General features: G+C 44.1%; 1 protein-coding gene across 2 annotated transcripts in view; it reads left to right on the top strand.

Moving 5' to 3' along the window:
- Nucleotides 1-19,331, top strand: part of USP4 (ubiquitin specific peptidase 4) — a 44,935-nt gene that overhangs the window by 9,064 nt on the left and 16,540 nt on the right. For both annotated transcript variants that reach the window (XR_008462537.1, XM_054166982.1), the window contains exons 7-13: nucleotides 7,861-8,004; nucleotides 8,653-8,770; nucleotides 9,911-10,084; nucleotides 12,260-12,418; nucleotides 15,219-15,443; nucleotides 15,817-15,900; nucleotides 16,643-16,737. Coding sequence is in view for 1 of the 2 variants with exons in the window: in XM_054166982.1 (XP_054022957.1) it covers nucleotides 7,861-8,004; nucleotides 8,653-8,770; nucleotides 9,911-10,084; nucleotides 12,260-12,418; nucleotides 15,219-15,443; nucleotides 15,817-15,900; nucleotides 16,643-16,737 (999 nt within the window). In the remaining variant the exon portion in view is untranslated. The remainder of the gene's footprint in view (nucleotides 1-7,860; nucleotides 8,005-8,652; nucleotides 8,771-9,910; nucleotides 10,085-12,259; nucleotides 12,419-15,218; nucleotides 15,444-15,816; nucleotides 15,901-16,642; nucleotides 16,738-19,331) is intronic.

Raw genomic sequence — 19,331 nt, 5'->3', positions numbered from 1 at the left:
TTGGCTGGGGGCCAGATGCCCAGCAAAGCTGCCCTATTGCTCCTCTTCTTAGATGGACAGGGTAGAGAGAAAACAGAACCAATAGCCCATGAGTCAAGATAGAATCAATTTAATGGGATGAGATGCAAAAGCCACACGTGGAAGCAGGAGCAAAGTGTTCTCTACTTCTGATCAACAGATGATGTTTGGTCACTTCCTGGGAAGCAGGGCTCCAGTATGCGTAGTGGTTACTCTGGAGGACAAACTTCGTTAATGAGGGGGGTCCTACACTTCCTTCTGTCCCTTAGCTTTTATATCTGAGCTGGTGGCATGGAATACCCCTTTGGTCAGCTGTCTTGTCCATGTCCCCTCCCAAGATGTTGCCCATGACTGCTGGGGGGAAAATGTTGGGAAAGGCACAGTGTTGGTGCTTGGCTCAGCAGCAGCCAAAACACTGCTGTGTTATCAGTGCCCAGCTACATCACAGCACCAGGAAAGATACTCTGGAGAACTGCCTTCATCTCAGCCTAACCCAGAGCACCTAAATGTTCATCTCAAGTAAGGGTTGACAGCATTAAGGAGGCAGCCATGCGAAAAGCAGTTCATAACCTTTTGTTTCTATGTGAAGCAAAGCTAAGGAGGAGCCTTGCAGCATTCACAGGCCTTGGTCTTTTGTCTCTCTGAGCAGCTAGTCTGACAGGTAAAGACTGATGATTAATCTCTAGTGATATGTGAATGGAAGTGGTTACTAGTATGCAGATGAATATTTTTCTAATGATGTAGAAATAAAGATTTGCTTCTTGTAATGTAGAACTGGGAAATTGTTTGACTTAGTGCAATTCTTTCAAACATGATTATCAGCATTAAGTCATACACCTGGGATTATCTGTTCCTTTGTGCTTTGTCTTACCTAGTTCTTTCTTTTGCACTTATCTTATTCCCCATGCAGAGCTACAGGCTGGGGTCAGAGTGGCTGGAGAGCAATCAGGTGGAAAGGGACCTGGGGGTGCTGATTGATGGTAGGCTGAACATGAGCCTGCAGTGTGCCCAGGCAGCCAAGAGGGCCAGTGGCATCCTGGCCTGCATCAGGAACAGTGTGGCCAGCAGGAGCAGGGAGGTCATTGTGCCCCTGTACGCTGCACTGGTTAGGCCACACCTTGAGTACTGTGTCCAGTTCTGGGCCCCTCAGTTTAGGAAGGAGGTTGACTTGCTGGAACGAGTCCAGAGAAGGGCAACAAGGTTGGTGAGGGGCTTGGAGCACAGCCCTGTGAGGAGAGGCTGAGGGAGCTGGGGTTGCTTAGTCTGGAGAAGAGGAGACTGAGGGGTGACCTTATTGCTCTCTACAACTACCTGAAGGGAGGTTGTAGTGAGGCAGAGGTTGGTCTCTTCTCCCAGGCAACCAGTACCAGAACAAGAGGACACAGTCTCAGGCTGCGTCAGGGGAAGTTTAGGCTGGAGGTTAGGAGGAAGTTTTACACAGAGAGAGTGATTGCCCACTGGAATGGGCTGCCTGAGGAGGTAGTGGGGTCGCCATCACTGGGGGTGTTCAGGAGGAGGCTTGACAGGATGCTTGGTGCCATGGTTTAGTTGATTGGGTGGTGTTGGATGATAGGTTGGACATGATGATCTCGAAGGTCTCTTCCAACCTGGTTTATTCTATTCTATTCTATCTCAGTTAAGAAACTAATCATGTATGTCTACATAACATCTTCCTTACATGCTTGGGTGTGTTGGTTTAGCAAGTTCTGCTCTCTGGCTCCTGCTTAGGTTAACTGCATGGTAACTGTTCAAAACACTGTTAGGGAAGCCAGAGAGGGGAAGGGGAAACAGGACTGCCGCTTTTCTTTAGGATGGGTGTTGGTGCATGGTGGTCAGCACACAAACTGCTGATCAGATTAGAAGGACCTTTTTAAGTGGCTGGGGAGAAGGCTCAGGTCTCTCAGAAAAAAACGCTTGCTTTAACATCTCTGGGTTGTACCAAGTCCTGGTGGACTAACTTTATGCCTTCCTTTGCCAAAGGTGACTTTGTCCTGTATGGCAAGTCAGGTAGAAAGACTGGACTTTAAACTAGTTTCTGTGTTTGAAATGGAAGGAGGAAAAAGTTGAGAGCTCCTTCTTCCACGGACATAATCATAATGAGAGATGATGGGCAGTCAGTATTTTCCCATTAGGTTCAGTGATGTTTTATATGGCATTTTATGGCTGCAAGCTACTTACATTATCCAGCAGTTGTCTTGATGAACCCTGGAATGGGTATGAAGTGTACTCATACTATTGAAAGTAAAGAGGAAGGTTGTGCTGCATCTGTGCAGGTGTGTCCAGTAGCCTGCCTTTTGGTGTGGGCAGTAGCAGATGCATGTAGGAGTAAAACAAGTTCTGTGTAAGGAGAGGGTGTAGTTAACAGTGGGTCTGCCGTGGTGCACTCCTGTCTTCTGGTAGCCTGTGGCTCAGAATCTTCCTGAGACACCTGAGTCTAGATACTTGTGTCCATATATGTTGGTGCTTCAGGGGAACTTTTCTTCTGCTTTTTGGTGCTTCCTCTGTTGCATGTCATTACCCTTGCAGACTGGGCTGCTGGCAGTCTAGACCGGATCATTTGGATGTATTTTCTTTCTGCTGCTCTTTGAAGAGCTATTTCACAAAGCTTTTGGCCTATCTTAGAGGATTTATGTCTAAAAAAGAAATAATGAAGCTTTTTTTGTTGTTGTTGTTGTTACTTGATATTTTCTTAGTGAATAAGCTCAGTTCAACTTCCCTTTCTTAACTCGTTGGCATTGCTCCATATTAATGCATTTAAGATTGCTCTGTGCTTCCTTTCATATCAGTCATAATGGGTTCTGATGTTTGCTTGGTTTCCTTCCCTTTTTTAGCATATCTTCATGTAAATGTGTAAATACTTAATACTCTGTAGTTTGCAATTTGATGTTTGAATATTCTCTAGCTAGTTCTCATGTTTTATTGAGAATCTTTACTTTTTCCAGGATACTCTTTTTGAGGGTGGTGTCATATTTAATTTAGTTCTAAATACACTGCCTAAATTCTGCTTCCCTGGGAAGCTGAAATATAGCAAAACACAGTGCAAAGATTTCTTCCTAATCTTAGGCTGAGCCTTTTTCATAAGTTAATCTTGGAGCAGCATGATTTCCCCCCCACACACCCCCCACTTTGAAAGTAGGAATTCAATACATAAAATCATTAATAAACCCCTTCTATATAATTAAACAAAAGAAGTTGCTTTATTTTAAGCATGTTTCAGTTTCTATATATCTCAGCAGACAAACCTAAAGTGAAAGCATACTCTATGATTTGGAGCGTGTTCTGAGTTGATCTGTTTAAAATGTCTTGTTCTGGCAAGATTAGATCTCTGTACTGCAGTGAAACGTTGCCAGCATTTTAACTGTTCTGTGGGCTTGTAAGAGACTCCTATCAGGGCTGAAATCCAGTTACAGGTCTGGGGCATGGTTTGCTTTTGCGTGGATGTGTGCACACAGATGTGTTGCGTTAAATCAGTATCATGTGTTTTGGACTCTGGATTAGTAGGTAAAGTACAAACTCACACAGACTCAACATGTATAAAATCTGTGGGTGACTGGTGGGTCATTGAACCAGGCAGAACTGGTGAGACACAAAGAGGGGAAGACTGGCCAGTCCAGAGAAGTGTGAGCATCTTAACATCTTCATTGATGATCTGGATGAGGGGGTTGAGTCAGTCATCAGCAAGTTTGCAGATGACACCAAGTTGGGAACAGATGTTAGTCAGTTAGAGGGTAGAAAGGCTCTGCAGAGGGACCTTGACCGACTGGACAGATGGGCAGAGTCCAATGGGATGGCATTTAATAAGTCTAAGTGCCGGGTGCTGCACTTTGGCCACGGCAACCCCATGCAGAGCTACAGGCTGGGGTCAGAGTGGCTGGAGAGCTGCCAAACGGAGAGGGACCTGGGGGTGCTGATTGACACCCGCCTAAACATGAGCCAGCAGTGTGCCCAGGTGGCCAAGAAGGCCAATGGCATCCTGGCCTGTATTAGGAATAGTGTGGCCAGCAGGAGCAGGGAGGTCATTGTGCCCCTGTACTCTGCATTGGTTAGGCCACACCTTGAGTACTGTGTCCAGTTCTGGGCCCCTCAGTTTAGGAAGGACATCAAGACACTTGAACGTGTCCAGAGAAGGGCAACAAGGCTGGTGAGAGGCCTTGAGCACAGCCCTATGAGGAGAGGCTGAGGGAGCTGGGATTGTTTAGCCTGGAGAAGAGAAGGATCAGAGGCGACCTCATTGCCCTCTACAACTACCTGAAGGGTGGTTGTAGACAGGAGGGGGTTGGTCTCTTCTCCCAGGCAACCAGCACCAGAACAAGGGGACACAGTCTCAAGCTGTGCCAGGGGAGGTTTAGACTCGAGGTGAGGAAAAAGTTCTTCACTGAGCGAGTCGTTCGTCATTGGAATGTGCTGCCCAGGGAGGTGGTGGAGTCACCGTCCCTGGAGGTGTTCAAGGGGAGATTGGACGTGGCACTTGGTGCTATGATCTAGTTGTGAGGTCTGTTGGAACAGGTTGGACTTGATGATCCTTGGGGTCTCTTCCAACCTTAGTTACTGTGATACTGTGATACTGTGATACTGTGAGCATCTTATCCTGTGCACTGATGAGGTGTTCAGGGTAGGTTATACTGTGTTAATATTGCAGAAACTAATTCTGTTGTAAAAGATGTTTGTGGGGAAGAAGTGGATTTTTTTGGAAGCCAAAGCTGCTATCAGGAGTGAGTTGAGGGCTACATTAACAGCACAGCTAAGAAGAAGTGAAACTATAACCCTGAAGACCTTTTCTGTTCTTTTGTGAGGCTAAGCAAGACTGTTGATAAGACTGTAACGTTGATAAGTTGTTATACTACAAAAATAACCTTGAATTTTTGAAGTTCTGAAGAATCTGAGTGCCTCTAGCTGCATGTAGTTACAGCAGGAACTGTAAATGCTCTGTGCTGAGGCACGGTTGGGATGAGAGTTGAGTAACTCCAAATTTTAATCCTATCTCAAATCAATGAATTTGTTCCAATGTTCTGTTTCTTATCTGGTGAAGCTGTTTATCCGAGACCAACCTTATATTTGGAGATCTTTCTTTGAGCTGCACCACCTTTGCACTAAAACCTGATGAGAAAGTTTTGATGGCATAAACCAATGGGATCTAGAGCTCCCTGCTGTTGGCAGAAAATGGAGAGCATCTGCACTTCTGCTGATGTGCCAAGAGAGGCCTTTGAAAGCTGGGAGTTTGTGTCATTAACTGCTGACAGAATATGACTGTGGGGTGTGTGGGTTCCCTTATTGTGTTTCCCCCCCTACCATTTGCTGCTTGTCAGAGGCCCTGGCCCCTAGCAGGGGAAGACACCTTTGCACATGAGGCAGCCTTCCTTGTGTTTCCCCAGCCATCAAGCTGGCTGACATTTTATAGAGGAATGGTCTTAAACTCTAGAGTGTTCCTTGTTCGGTGTATTCAGAGTATGCCTGGCCACTTGTGCTTGTTGTTTTGTTCTCCAGGGAGCAGCAAACTACTTTATTCTTGTAGTTCAAAACAGCTTTTAACTGTTAGACAAGGTTTCAGAAGAGGGAATGGATTATACTTACTCCAGAAAACAAGTAAGCCTCCAATTCTGGAATTCCTAAAGGGAGATTATATCAATGACTGTGGATTTTTGTAAGTAACAATAAGAGAGGACTAGAGTCCCATGATAAAATCCTGAGCTAGCAGAGTTCCCAGCATAGAGTTTTTTTTATCCTAAATATAATGTTCTTGGCACATGCAAACAAGAAATTGGGTCAGATCTATAAAACCAGCCCTTTTTTCCATCAGGTGTTCACACTCCTCTGTATACTGATGGCTTTGTGTACTCTGTGGAGGTCTCCCCCTCCCCCCCCCACCTCCCTGCCCCTATTTTGCTCAGTAAAAATGTTGAGCTGTCTCTTAGTTCACCCAACCTTGTAACATAGGTGGCTTTTTTCAGCTACTCTGTTACGCTTTAGGCATCTGTTCAACCTGGCACAACGCGATTCAGTGACAGCACGTGCCAGAAATTACTTGTACAGGGTTTAAGAGCTTGGTGGTTGGCATGTGTTTTGCAGGTACAGAATACTGTAATTAAATGCCCTTTCATGTTTAAAACTAGTATGCTTCTCACGGGTCCATGTGTGCTGATTATTTCGGAGCACCTTTTCAGCAACTGGACCTGATACTAACAAGGAAGGTCTGGTTAGAGTGGTGAAGGTTGAAGGCAGCCTTGGCTGCAGTGATCATGAGATGGTGGAGTTCAGGATCTTGTGTGGTAGGAACAGAATACCAAGCAGGATCACAACCTTGGACTTCAACAGGGCCAACTTTGGCCTTTTCAAGCAGTTGCTAGGGGAAATCTCATGGTACGGGGTACTAGAAGGTAAAGGGTTCCAAGATAGTTGGTTAATATTCAAGGACCACTTCTTCCAAGCTGAAGATGAGAGCATTGCAATGAGTAGGAAATTGAGAAAGTGAGCCAGAAGACCTACATGGTTAAGTAGCGAACTGCTGGGCAAACTCAAGTGGAAGAAGAGGCTCTGCAGGTCATGGAAGGAGGGGCTGGCCACTTGGGAGGAATGCAAGACTGCTGTCAGAGGATGCAGGGACACAACTAGGAAAGCTAAGGCCTCCTTGGAATGCAGCCTTGCAAGTGAGGTCAAGGACAACAGAAGGGCCTTCTTCAAACACATTGCAGGAAAAACTAACACTAGATAAGATGTAGGCCCGCTGCTGAATGAGGTGGCTGTCTTGGTGACAGAGGATACAAAGGAGGTGGAGTTACTGAATGCTTTCTTTGTCTCCGTCTATACTGCTGGAGACTGTTGGAAATTTTGAAATCCCTGAAGAGGTTGCCCTCCTTTGCTCCCTATTAGATTTTCTTCATATTATTTTCTGAGTGCCTTAATCTGTTCTTTTACTGGAGTCAAATGTGGCTGCAATAGCCACTACTGCATGGCCATTGATGTCCTGCTTTTGGCATTCAGTTTTGCATGTTTATTTGGGCAAAGCTTGGGAGAATAGGATATTTCCCAGCTAGCTCTTGCTGTTGAGAAATTACCATCAAAATAATTTATTTATGCTTACTTATGTAGTACTATCCTGTGGTTTTGTGGTTTTGTTAGGGAGCCAAAGCTCTCTGTGACACAACACTGTTGAATTTTAGTTCCGTGTTGGTCCTCTGTAGCACTGTGTTCTGGTTCTTTTCAGGACCAGGGGAGTGGTGTGTGAAATAGTCTGGTATTCATCACTGGAGAGACTTGAGGCTTGTGAACCTTTAAAATTGTTATCTCCAGTCTCAGAATGCTGAGAATCACTGTGTGCACTGCCTGTACATAGCAGTGTGTCTTACCTCCATGTTGTAGTTGCATAACAATGTAGTTGTATCCGCTGGGCTCAGTAAGAAACTGTTGTGCCCACTCTGGTTATCTTCTTACTAATTAGTATTCTGTCTGAGAAGGTGATTTGGGTTTCAGGTAGGGAAGGATTGACTTGCTTTTTAACATGGGGCAAGTTTTAAGACTGAGATTATTTTGCTTGCTTGTTTCAAGGTGGGTTTACTCAAAAACTTCAGTCTTGCTTCCCTGTTGCTCATGCCATCCAAGTTGCCTACTTGTTTCAGTCTGGGACCCAGGTTTTGCTTGAAGCAATAATAGTTGTTTCTGGTACTTTTTTTCTGAGGTTTTCTGTTGCAGACAAGTGTTTGGAAGCATGATCACCCAGATCAAAACAGTAAATTCTGTGTGTGGGAATTAACTGTAGCGTGGCAAGGCCTTGGAATTTTGTGGGCGATGGGGCTGGAGGTGAAAAAAGTAGCAGCACTGTTTCTACTTCTTTTTCCTTTCTCCCAGATCAAGCTCTGCAACTAGCAGAAACTTTACTACCTCTTCAAAATCATCAGCAAGTTCTTATTCTTCAGTGTCTGCCACTTCTGTCATTACTAATGGTGATAGCAGTAACTCCTATGGACTGAACAACTCCCACCTGGGCAGGGGGTAAGAGCAGGAATGTTCTTTTTGTTTCTTCATCCTTCATGTGAATGAATGCTCCTGTGCATCCTTGCCTGCCTAGAAAAGGAGTGTGACGGTGCCCCATGAGGAGTTCTGTGACTCTTGTGTGCTTGTTTATCAAACTTTGCTTTTGAAACCACTGCCCTCTGCAATTCCTTGCTCACTTGCAAAAGTAGGGCATGTTCCAGAGTTTACTAACTACTAGGGCATTGCTTGATTTTGAAGGGATTTGGAGTATAAGGGAAGGGCTTATATTATTTTCTCCATCTGCCTGTGTGCTAGAAGCCTTCCTAGGTAGATATCATAGTTTTCTTATTAGCTCTTGCAGTAGATGATATAGACTCCTATAGACCCTTGATGCATTATGATGATGTTCTGTGTTCTTGTAGACAGAGGGAAACACATGTGTTTTGAGCCATAAATACTAGACTATGTAACAATTCATGTTTCCAGAGTTGGCACATACATTTCACGTCCTGGCAATTCAGTATTAGGCACTGTGAAGGAGGAGAAACGTGTGGAATGGTTAAACAGTTCTGCTAAACCTTTTTCTGATGTATTTGATGTGACTCCTAAATAGTATTGAGACTCGGTAAACTCGTTGTGGAGTTCATTGTGTTGTCTTTCCTCCAGAGGATCTGGGTTTGTCTGTAACTCTTACAACAGCAGGGACAGTCCTTCTCTGTCACAGCCTGGACTCTGTGGACTCAGTAATCTTGGAAATACCTGCTTCATGAATTCTGCATTACAGGTAAGAATTTGAAAGAGCCCTCTTTAGAATTTAAATAAAACAACAGTCTTGCTGATTGTGGATTAAAATCTGTGAAGAGAAAAGGGTGTTTTAACACCATTCCATGAGGGGACTGCACCGGAAATGGAAACAAACCCAAACCATCAGACCAAACAAAACCCAAATGGTTCTGTGTTTCTGTGATTTAGGTTAGCTTATCCACAGCACATAGTGTAGTATTGAGGACTGGATGAAAAATACCTGGCTTCTGAAAAGGCTGTGGGGAAAGTCATACCAAGCAGGTGTCTAACTGTAATGTAAGTTCCCACTTCTGTGGCTCTGACAAAATTAGGCTGATGTGGAAGACATTTTGACTTGTCCATTCCGTAAGCGACATGAGCAGTTCTAGGGTCTGTGGTTAGAGGTTCTTGGAAAATTAGGGTATGGAAAGTCTCAAGAAGGGTTCAGAGTCCCTGTATGGACTGTTAAGGTTGTAACAGGGAAAGTTAATAATGATTACTAGCTTTATTTGGTGCATTTGAAAAAAAAAAACCCTTGTTAATGTGGAGGGATATTATATTGAGAGCACACATCTTCCTGCCAGAAGTTCAGGCTTTTTTTTGTCTCCCAGAAGGTTGTTTGCTCTTTGCTTTGCTGAACTATTAATTACAATAATTTTCAGTGAATGCTTAAAGCTGGTCTGCTCCAAAGGAACAGAAAGTGACAAATGTGATGTCAGTTATAAAGAAATTTCAGAATGAGAACGAAGGAGCTGCAGACCAGGCAGCTTTATGCCTTAAGTGAGATAAACCAGAAGAAACTGCTGCAGAGGGGAGGCTTATACTTGAGGGCAAATACATTGTACAGGAGAGAAGTTGGTGTGGCACCTGCCAAGAGAAACCATGTGTCAGAAATAAGCTGTTAGGCTCTTGAATGCTTATTTAATGGCAGTCCTAATTTATTTCAGTTATGCTCTTGAGCTGCCATGCTTAGTGTCCTACCCTCCAAATGGGCGGTTTTGTTTGTTGTTTCTTTTTCCTGCATGAAATAGACACCCAAATTCAGTCTTGCTGGGTTTGTGAATAGCTTAGTACATTTTCTGATGTGAAAGCTGGGTTAATTTAATTGCCTTGTAAATGAATTTCCTTAATGCTTTTTCAGTGTCTGAGCAATACCCCTCCACTGACGGACTATTTCCTGGAAGATAAATATGAAGCTGAAATAAATCAGAATAATCCACTGGGGATGAGAGGTGAAATTGCAGAAGCCTATGCGGACCTCATTAAACAGATGTGGTCTGGGAGACAGTCCTATGTGGCCCCACGTGTGTTTAAAGTAAGCACTCCTTGTTCTTGTAGCACAGCTTTTTGACAGAAGGCAATGGAAAAGCTAATACACCTTCCATGTATTTTGGTGTTCTGAAAGCAGCAGTGACAGAATGGCTTCAGTGTTGTTTCACCTTTTGTGGGTGTTTCACCTTTCAGGGTACAGGGAGGAACTTGCCAATGAGTGTAATTGCTTGGTAAATGACCTTCCATCCCGAGAGCTGTTTACAGATGCCTTGGCTACAAAACTAGGCAAGGTGATGTGAATTGCCAGCTGTGAACTTGAGTGGGTGAGAAAAAGTGCAATTTATACATTTGAGAACTCTGATTGTAAAGCGAAGAGCAAAATGCGGCCCTGTGACTATAATGGTATTTAGTGATGCAGTGTTCCCAGTGCTTCAGTGTAAAGAGCTGCTTTCAGCTGAAGTACTGCAATGTTGCAGTTGTTTATGAACCCCTAGAAAACTTGTGGCTGTCTTTTTTCTTTTAATTTTTTACATATGCTGTAGAGGTGCTCCAGTACAGAACAATGTAATTAAAGCATCCAGGAACCTCTGAAAGTTTGCTTCTGTGTTGAAGTCTCAGTATATTGAGGGAGACTAACATCCCAAACACATGAAATAATCAATGACCTGCTATCTCTGTAAATGTACATCCTGTTTTGGTTTTGCATGGTACAGGCTAGAAGTTGAGTCTATTTGAGACCTAGGGGTGCTGGTCGATGGTAGGCTGAACACGAGCCAGCAGTGTGCCCAGGCAACCAAGAGGGCCAATGGCATCCTGGCCTGCATCAGGAACAGTGTGGCCAGCAGGAGCAGGGAGGTCATTCTGCCCCTGTACACTGCACTGGTTAGGCCGCACCTCGAGTCCTGTGTCCAGTTCTGGGCCCCTCATTTTAGGAAGGAGGTTGACTTGCTGGAACGAGTCCAGAGAAGGGCAACAAAGTTGGTGAGGGGTTTGGAACACAGCCCTGTGAGGAGAGGCTGAGGGAGCTGGGGTTGCTTAGCCTGGAGAAGAGGAGACTCAGGGGTGACCTTATTACTCTCTACAACTACCTGAAGGGAGGTTGTAGTGAGGCAGAGGTTGGTCTCTTCTCCCAGGCAGCCAGTACCAGAACAAGAGGACACAGTCTCAGGCTGCGCCAGGGGAGGTTTAGGTTGGATGTCAGGAAGAAGTTCTATACAGAAAGAGTGATTGCCCGTTGGAATGGGCTGCCTGAGGAGGTGGTGGAGTCGCCATCACTGGAGGTTTTCAGGAGAAGACTTGATGGGGTGCTTGGTGCCATGGGTTAGTTGTTTGGGTGGTGTTGGATTGGTTGATGGGTTGGACGCGATGATCTTGAAGGTCTCTTCCAACCTGGTTTACTCTATGTATTCTATGTGTGAAAAAACCTTGTGGACTACAGAAAGCTGTCCTCTCTAGGTAGTTCTGAAACAGCAAGGTTTTGCTGTGGGACCTCTTTCTGTAACCTTTGTGTGGGTTGGTTTGGCTTTTGGTTGTCGTTGGTTCTGTTTTTCCTTTTTCTTTTGTTTGAGGCAGGGACACTAAATGATGGTGGTGTGAAATAGCACTGAAGAACTAAGCACTCATCAGGCTGCATATGGGTGTGCTGTTTCTGGCTTTTGCTAACTCAGACTAATGTTTCTGACTTTTATGTCACAGTTAGTAGAATAGCTAGAGATTGCTGTGGCAAGGATTGCCATCTTAATTCCAAGCCAGTTTTGTTAGTCCCTGCCTATCTTTGTTAGTCCATGAGTATCTTCTGCAAGCATCTTCAGTCTTATGGTCTGCTTTCTTCAATATGCTACCTCATAGCAAGTCTGCACTATGGGAACTGCAGGTTTCTGAAGGAGAAATTAAAATGAAATCTGCATCAGGCAGGTAGGTTTTGTGTATTGGTTGTTTGTAGGTTTCTAAATTGACTTTGATAACTTTGATTTCTAATGTCACAGCACTAAATGTATTCTTCCCTCTCAACACTAGGAGGAAAAAATAAAGTACAGTTGAGGAAATTATTCTGGCACCCTTAACTGCATTAGCATCCAGTTCATTGTGGTCTGCTGCTAAAATAAGGTAGCACAGAGTTGATCTCTGCAAGAGCCAGGCTGTGAGTGTTTTTATTCCTGTCTCTTACACATAGGTTAAGCTCATTCCCCTCTGACTCCTCCTGCCTTTTCTGTTGCAGACTCAAGTTGGCCGATTTGCTCCTCAGTTTTCAGGATACCAGCAGCAAGATTCGCAGGAGCTCTTGGCTTTTCTTCTAGATGGCTTGCATGAGGATTTGAACAGAGTGAAGAAGAAGCCCTACTTGGAGCTGAAGGATGCCAATGGCAGACCTGATTCGGTATGGTGCCCTTTACTTGAGGGTAGGGCAGGTAGTGCTTCCCAGGGCGTTTGATTGGGTTTTGTGATGCTTCCTGGCCTTTCTGCTCACAGGCCACACAAATATCCTCCCTACGAATCATGTACCAGGGAGGGGAGATCCCTGTCATGCTTTATGGCCCAGCTGACCCTTCGTGACACTTTGTAGCATATTGCAGTTGCTCTGCCGTACAGCAGGATGTCTGTTCTTGTACTGGCGTGCAGCACGCTGTGCTTGTGATACCATACTTAAGTGGGTCTGCAGAGGAAGGGAAGTTGATCTTGTGACATGACATACCTAAAAGTAGGCTGTAGTTGCTACCATAACCTTTTGACTACTCAGGCCCATTTTCTTCCTTCATGTAGATTGAGCAGCTGCTCTTGGCATCGGTTTGAGGGGTATCGTGCATGTGTGTGGATTTGAGTGGGACGGGGTATTCTCACGTGGATGTGCCCCACAAATTGGGGTCTGAATGTGGGCCCTGGGCATAGGGTTGTAAGCAGCCATTCCAGTGTCCCACTGGTAGATATCAGTGTCAAATGACATCAGCTTTTAGGCCATACTTCTTATACATGCTCCCTTACGGCCTTTAGACAAATGTAATGCATGAGCTAGGTCTGAAACCAGGCTGAATAGAGTGTGTACTGGTCAAGACAAGGAGAAAACTTAAGTAGAAACATAGAATCAACCAGATTGGACAAGACCTTGGAGATCATCAAGTCCAACCTATTACCTAACACCTCATGACAACTAAACCATGGCTCCAAGTGCCACATTCAATCCTTTTTTGAACACCTCCAGGGACGGTGACTCCATCACCTCCCTGTGCAGCACATCCCAATGGCAAATTACTTTTTCTGTGAAGAACTTTCTCCTCACCTTAATCCCTGGTGCAGCTTGAGACTGTGTCCTCTTGTTCTGGTGCTGGTAAAGGTGAATTGGCTGTGACATTGGATCTTGAGGAATTTATAGTGTTTGGTGAACTAGGAGTATCTCCTTAACTTACTTTGAGTTTCCTGATTTCTGGAGCAGTGGAAAGGGGTACTCTGATATTAAAGCAACTTTACATTTTATTTAATTTCAGTTTTAGTTTAAACACCCTTGGGCTCCAGTTACCCATTCTCCCTAAATAGAGAAGAGTAATTATTCTGTGCCATTTTCCTGACAGAGACCAGAAAAGTCTATTCTGTTCATTGTAGTTCCTGCCTTTTGTGTCCTCTTGTTTCCAGTCAGCACTGATAAGTGAGCCCCCTGCAGAGTTTGCCACTTCTGGCAAACTCCATGCTCTCATTAAACTCAGACATGTGATAGTGAAATACCTTTACCTAAATGAACTTGCAGTCTGCTGATTAGGCTTTTACCTCCTGTCACAGTATAAACAGCTACAACATACTAGCAAATGCAGAGTACAGAGGGAATGTAGTAAGTAGGTAGAAAAATGCTCTAGCAGACCTTAAAGGCCAGATGTTGTAATCATTTATATGTGACTGGTTGGTTTTGCTCTTAAATGTCAATAACTTCATATCTTTTGCTTTTTCATGCATAGTGCAATGCATGTGGCAACACCACAACAAGTAATATATTTAATACTTTTTTTTTTTCTCCAAGAAATGCTGATAATTGTGGGATGTAAAAAATGCCCAACATGCCTTAATTTTCTATAGGTACTTCTATCCATTGATGTAGGAGGTGCAGATGTTTCTGCCTTGCATCCATACTGTCAGACTTTATTATCTGTTCCCGTCTCAGCATCCTGGGTAGCAACAGTAGCATTGCAGTGGATGTGTCTATAGCACTTGCTTCACTTGAGATAGGTTTTATACATGTGGTATTGTATCCCAAATTAAAAGTGGCCTACTAAGGAGAGCCTCTGGTTGGATTGAAATAAACACATGCCAGTTACTGGATGCCCTTAGTTGCAAGGATTTTATCAATTGTTCTGTGAAAGTCTTCAAGGCATTGTAATTTGTCTCCTTTGGTACTTTCTTTGTGAGACATGGTCCATCTTTGGTACTTTCTTTGTGAGACATGGTCCATCATTTTCCAAGAAGAATCATCTTTTTTTGTTCTTCTCCAGACCTGTTAACTGCAGTTGTCTTTCAAAAGCAGAGGGCCGCAGTCTGGAGACTCAGGGGTGACCTTATTGCTCTCTACAACTACCTGAAGGGAGGTTGTAGACAGGTGGAGGTTGGTCTCTTCTCCCAGGCAGCCAGCACCAGAACAAGAGGACACAGTCTCAAGCTGTGCCAGGGGAGGTTTGGGCTGGATGTTAGGAAGAAGTTCTACACAGACAGAGTGATTGCCCATTGGAATGTGCTGCCTGGGGAGGTGGTGGAGTCACCATCATTGGAGGTGTTCAGGAGGAGACTTGATGGGGTGCTTGGTGCCATGGGTTAGTTGTTTAGGTGGTGTTGGATTGGTTGGTGGGTTGGAGGCGATGATCTTGAAGGTCTCTTCCAACCTGGTCTGGTCTATTCTATTCATGGAGGAGAATGGAGCATATCTTGCTGTCCTGAAGTGCAGCCTGTAGCCTTGTCATTGTCCCCTTGGCTCTGTTCATGCTTCTTGTGTGCACCAAGGAATTCCTGACCAAATGACTCAGCTAAAACAGATGGATTAAGACCTGACATAAGGTCTTAGTTTCACTAAGAAAAAATCCCAGTGTGTTATGCTGGGGAGTGTTACTCTCAGTTTCAGAGGTGTCTTTGATCCCCATGCTTGCTGTGCTATGACAGTGTTTGCAAGAAATAACATTTAACTCTTTTTTCCTTCCTTTATATAGGAGGTGGCAAAAGAGGCCTGGGAGAATCATAGGCTGAGAAATGATTCTATCATTGTGGACATTTTTCATGGCCTTTTCAAATCTACACTTGTTTGTCCTAAATGCTCCAAAGTATCTGTGACCTTTGATCCTTTCTGTTACTTAACCCTTCCACTGCCCTTGAGGAGGGATCGTCTTATGGAAGTTACTCTGGTGTATGCAGACCCACAGCGCAGACCCGTCCAGGTAAGGCATCTTGAAGATGCAGATTTAAGTCATCTGAGCCTTTCTCTTAATTTTTAAAGTTGGAACTCTCAAGAACATTTATGAAGTGGAAAGGGGTTTTTAATGTAAAACTTGAATTAACATGTGAAATCTTGATTTGTGAGACTGAGGTCATGGGTCATTTGGAACTGGCTTACCTGTGATGAGATTACCCGTGTGATGTGTTGCTCCCTGAAAGAAGTAATGTGTTTGCTCTGGCATGTTTCTCTCCTCTTACCTTGGAAAATGTAAAGGTGAAACATACCTTGAATGGGTGAGACCTCTGGATTTCAAGCAGCAAAAAACAACAACCCCTCTTGATGCAAAATGACTTGGATGTTGTCTTTGTTTCTAGTACCGGGTTGTGGTGCCGATGATGGGGACCGTCTCAGATCTGTGTGAATCACTCTCCAAGCTCTCCGGTGTTCCTGCAGAGAATGTAAGGATAAATGCAGCACAGTGATTTGGATAAATGTCTGTTCTTGAAGCATTTTGCTGGCTTAGCTTTTAGATGGATAATAAGCTGAATTTGATGGAGTAGTGACAAAAGCCTAAGGAGTTTGAGTGCTGTTCTTTGGTTACAAAAGTGCATCAAACAATGTACGTTTATTCCAACATTTCCACTGCAGTAGAGAGGGAGCAGAAAGTCTCCACCCCTCAATAGTGTAGTTTTTCAGTACTGAGAGATGGCTCAGTGTCTGTTTTGGGTCATTCTCTTCTTGGACATCCTTTTAATAACAAAGGGATCAAGTGAGCTTTTCAGAGGGAATGTTTTTGTAGTTAGTGGGGGGTATCTTCAGGATGCCAATGTAGCACTTGAATTCATTTCAGTTATTTATAGATGTGAGTGATCCATGCCTGAAATCATAGTCTGTTGCCACTGATGTTGGGATCTGTGCTGGTTGTTTCCACCAGGGTGATGTGCAGCTGTTGGAATTGCATCACCTCAGTATCTGTAAAATCAGATGTTATTTTGCTTTGGTTTTTGCATCCATCTTAACAAATACCTGTGATCAGCTGCTGAGAGGGTGCTGCTCTAGAAAACCATGCTGCTGAGTGTTGGTGTGTTGCAAATTGCGATTCAGAAAAGACTAGGAAGAAAATGTTGCTTGAATTGAGTTTGCCTGAATCTATGTAAGCTTTTATTATAATCTCTTTGCAAATATCACTTGCTGTTCTAGATGGTGGTGACAGACGTGTACAATCATCGGTTCCACAAAATTTTCCAAGTGGATGAAGGTTTAAATCTTATCATGCCAAAAGACGACATCTTTGTGTGAGTAAAGCGGGAAGGTGCCATGGCGCGAAGAGTGCTGCCAAACATCCTCTTTGGTTTCAGGATTTAAAACCTGGGGTGTTTTTTGTTGTTTGTTTGTTTGTTTTTTAATTTCCCTTTCTGGAAAGCTAAACCTTCCTGTAAACCCTTTTGCATGACTGAGTGGTAATGCTGCACTTCAGTAGCAGATCAGCACGGTGCGGTGTAGGTGTTTTCCTAACGCAAAGGATGTCGTGGCTCTGGGTAATAATGAGCTTTCTGTTTGGTCTGTGTTCTGCAGTTTGGAACTTTCTACAAACCTTCTAGGTGTCTGGATTGTAGCTGCACTTTCGCTGGCATTTGTAGGCGAGCACAAGGTTACTGTTCCAAATCGGCACAATACTTTGGAGCTGGTTTTGGTGATAGTGTGAAGTCTAAGGTGCTGTACTCTGCCGCTCCTCACACCTGACGTGGTTGTAATGGCACCCAGCTAACCCTGGGTGGTGGTTCTTGTGAGACTCTTGACTGGCAATTACACTATTTGGATCTTAATTGTGATTGTGAGGGACTTCTTCAAAGCAGAGGATTTGATTGTGCTTGATACTTTCTGTGTGCTTGGTGGAAGAGGTGTCTCCAGTCACTTGTGAGATCTGGTGAGGCAAGCAAAAATAGTGTTGCTCTGCTACAGCTGGGAAATGAAAATTACTGCAAATGAAGTGTGAAAACAAACTTGGAGGCTTGCAAACCTGGGTCTTATGAGGTCAAATTCAGCCCTTCATCACAAGGCCTGTCTTCCTTGTGTGCGAATGTTCCGGAGCAAGGATGTCACTTCTATAAAATAGCTGTGCCAGCGTGAGGTCCTGTGCTTACCCCTGCTACTGTACCTTTCACTGAGTGGGATGCTGTGACAAGGCCTGGGGCTCTTCTGTCATGCTGTCAGTTGTGACCCTATTGCTGAGATGTAATGTCTGAGTTTTTCTGAAAGTTCTTGTCATCGTCTTGTTTTCTTCAATCATGGCTGAAGGTGTGGCCACTTAGGATGTCTAGGAGGGACGTTTGGCTTCTGTGAAATCTGTTTTGTGAGGGTATTGTAAAGGGCTAGTTCGTAAGTCTGTCTTTCTGTCTCCAAAGCTAGTAGAACATTGGACAAACAAGAAGCGTGATGCTGCAGTGGTAATTACAATAAACCCCTGTTTTCCTGCAGGCATAACATGTTGCATATCCCACCCCAGAAAACAGCTGTGAATCAGCTCTGCTCCAGGGTGGAGGCAAGCATTAGCTGAACTTGAGCTCTTTTCCTCTGTAGTCACCACTTCCTTTTATGTGCAGGCACAACTGTAAATGAGGTGATGTTGTGAGTCACAGTCATAATGAGTGAAGTGTCCTGGGTTAAAAATAACCCTCCAAGGAAGAGGAGATGTAACAGGAGGAAGTTTTGCTAATCCTGTTTTTCCATGTACACCCTCTAAGCTGTTCCCAGCACTGTGGGACATGAGCAAGTAGCCAGGCACCAGGGCAAGAATTAGTAGAAAGCTGCTTACAGGAGCTCTTTTTCATAGGTAATGCTTCCAGGAAAATTACTTGTGAAGTACTGTTCTAACCTACAGCTAAAAAACAGTGTTCTCTTATTGAAAGCAGGGTTATTCTCAAAAATCAACAGAGAAACACTTGTTCATAAAGTGCAAAACTTCTGATTTAAAGGCAAGTGCATAATTCTGTCATGGACAATCAGCTTACCTTGTTGCATTATAAAAAGTCTGTTCTTAGATGTTCTGAGGTTTGATGCAAAAATTCAAGAAATGGTAGTTGTAGCATGAAGGCTCTTAAATTCTGTTTCCATCTATTGAGTTCTTGTAGCTGCTGAAGAGGCTATGAAATGAGGGATTGACAGTGCATCAATTCTGTATTAAGATTGATACAAGGGGGAAGCAGCTAGAGTGTGTCTTCTACTTGGGATTTCTGGACTGTTGGTTTGAGTGATTCTTTAGAGATTTTTACCCTTTTGTAGAGCCTGAAGTGAGCAGGCTGTGAGTGCCAGCAGGCACTGGCAGAAACTTGGAAGATTGTCAGTAACTTGGATTTAAGACTGGCCATGTTAGGCTTGTGCTTCAATGGACTCTTGCAAACTGGCAGCATTAGGGATAAACTGATTTCTTTGCATGCTTTCTTTTCCAGTCTCTTCTCCCAAACTAGAGCAGGAGCAGCCCTGTTGACTCTTCCTGTGCTCTCTGGTTAACTTGTTCCTTTTAGCCTAACTAGTTTCCTGCTTTTTTATGGTTTGGGCATGAAAACATAGCTTGTCTCATCCTCAGCACTGGTTGAGTTGCGCTCAGCATTTGTTCCTGTGCCTTGGCTGGGTTGATTTAACTGTGGAGCTAGATAATAACTTTGGTCAGGATACAGGGCAGTGTTAAAACAAGTTCTATTATCTGGGGTGGAGTGTAGTGTTACTCTGCATGCAGCTGCCCTGGTATGTGTATGAGAGTGGCTCAAGGATGGGGCAGGGGCAGATTAAACTGAAGCTCCTCAAGTGCTCCTGAAGCTGGTACATTTCTGGCAGAAGTTATCAACAGATAACAGATGAGGGCTTCCTGAAGATGCTGTGTGATGCATGC

Source organism: Dryobates pubescens, chromosome 1, assembly GCF_014839835.1.
Source record: "Dryobates pubescens isolate bDryPub1 chromosome 1, bDryPub1.pri, whole genome shotgun sequence".
Taxonomy (NCBI): Eukaryota; Metazoa; Chordata; class Aves; order Piciformes; family Picidae; genus Dryobates; species Dryobates pubescens.
The sequence above is the reverse complement of the archived record's forward strand: the minus strand, read 5'-3'. Positions and strand labels throughout refer to the sequence as shown.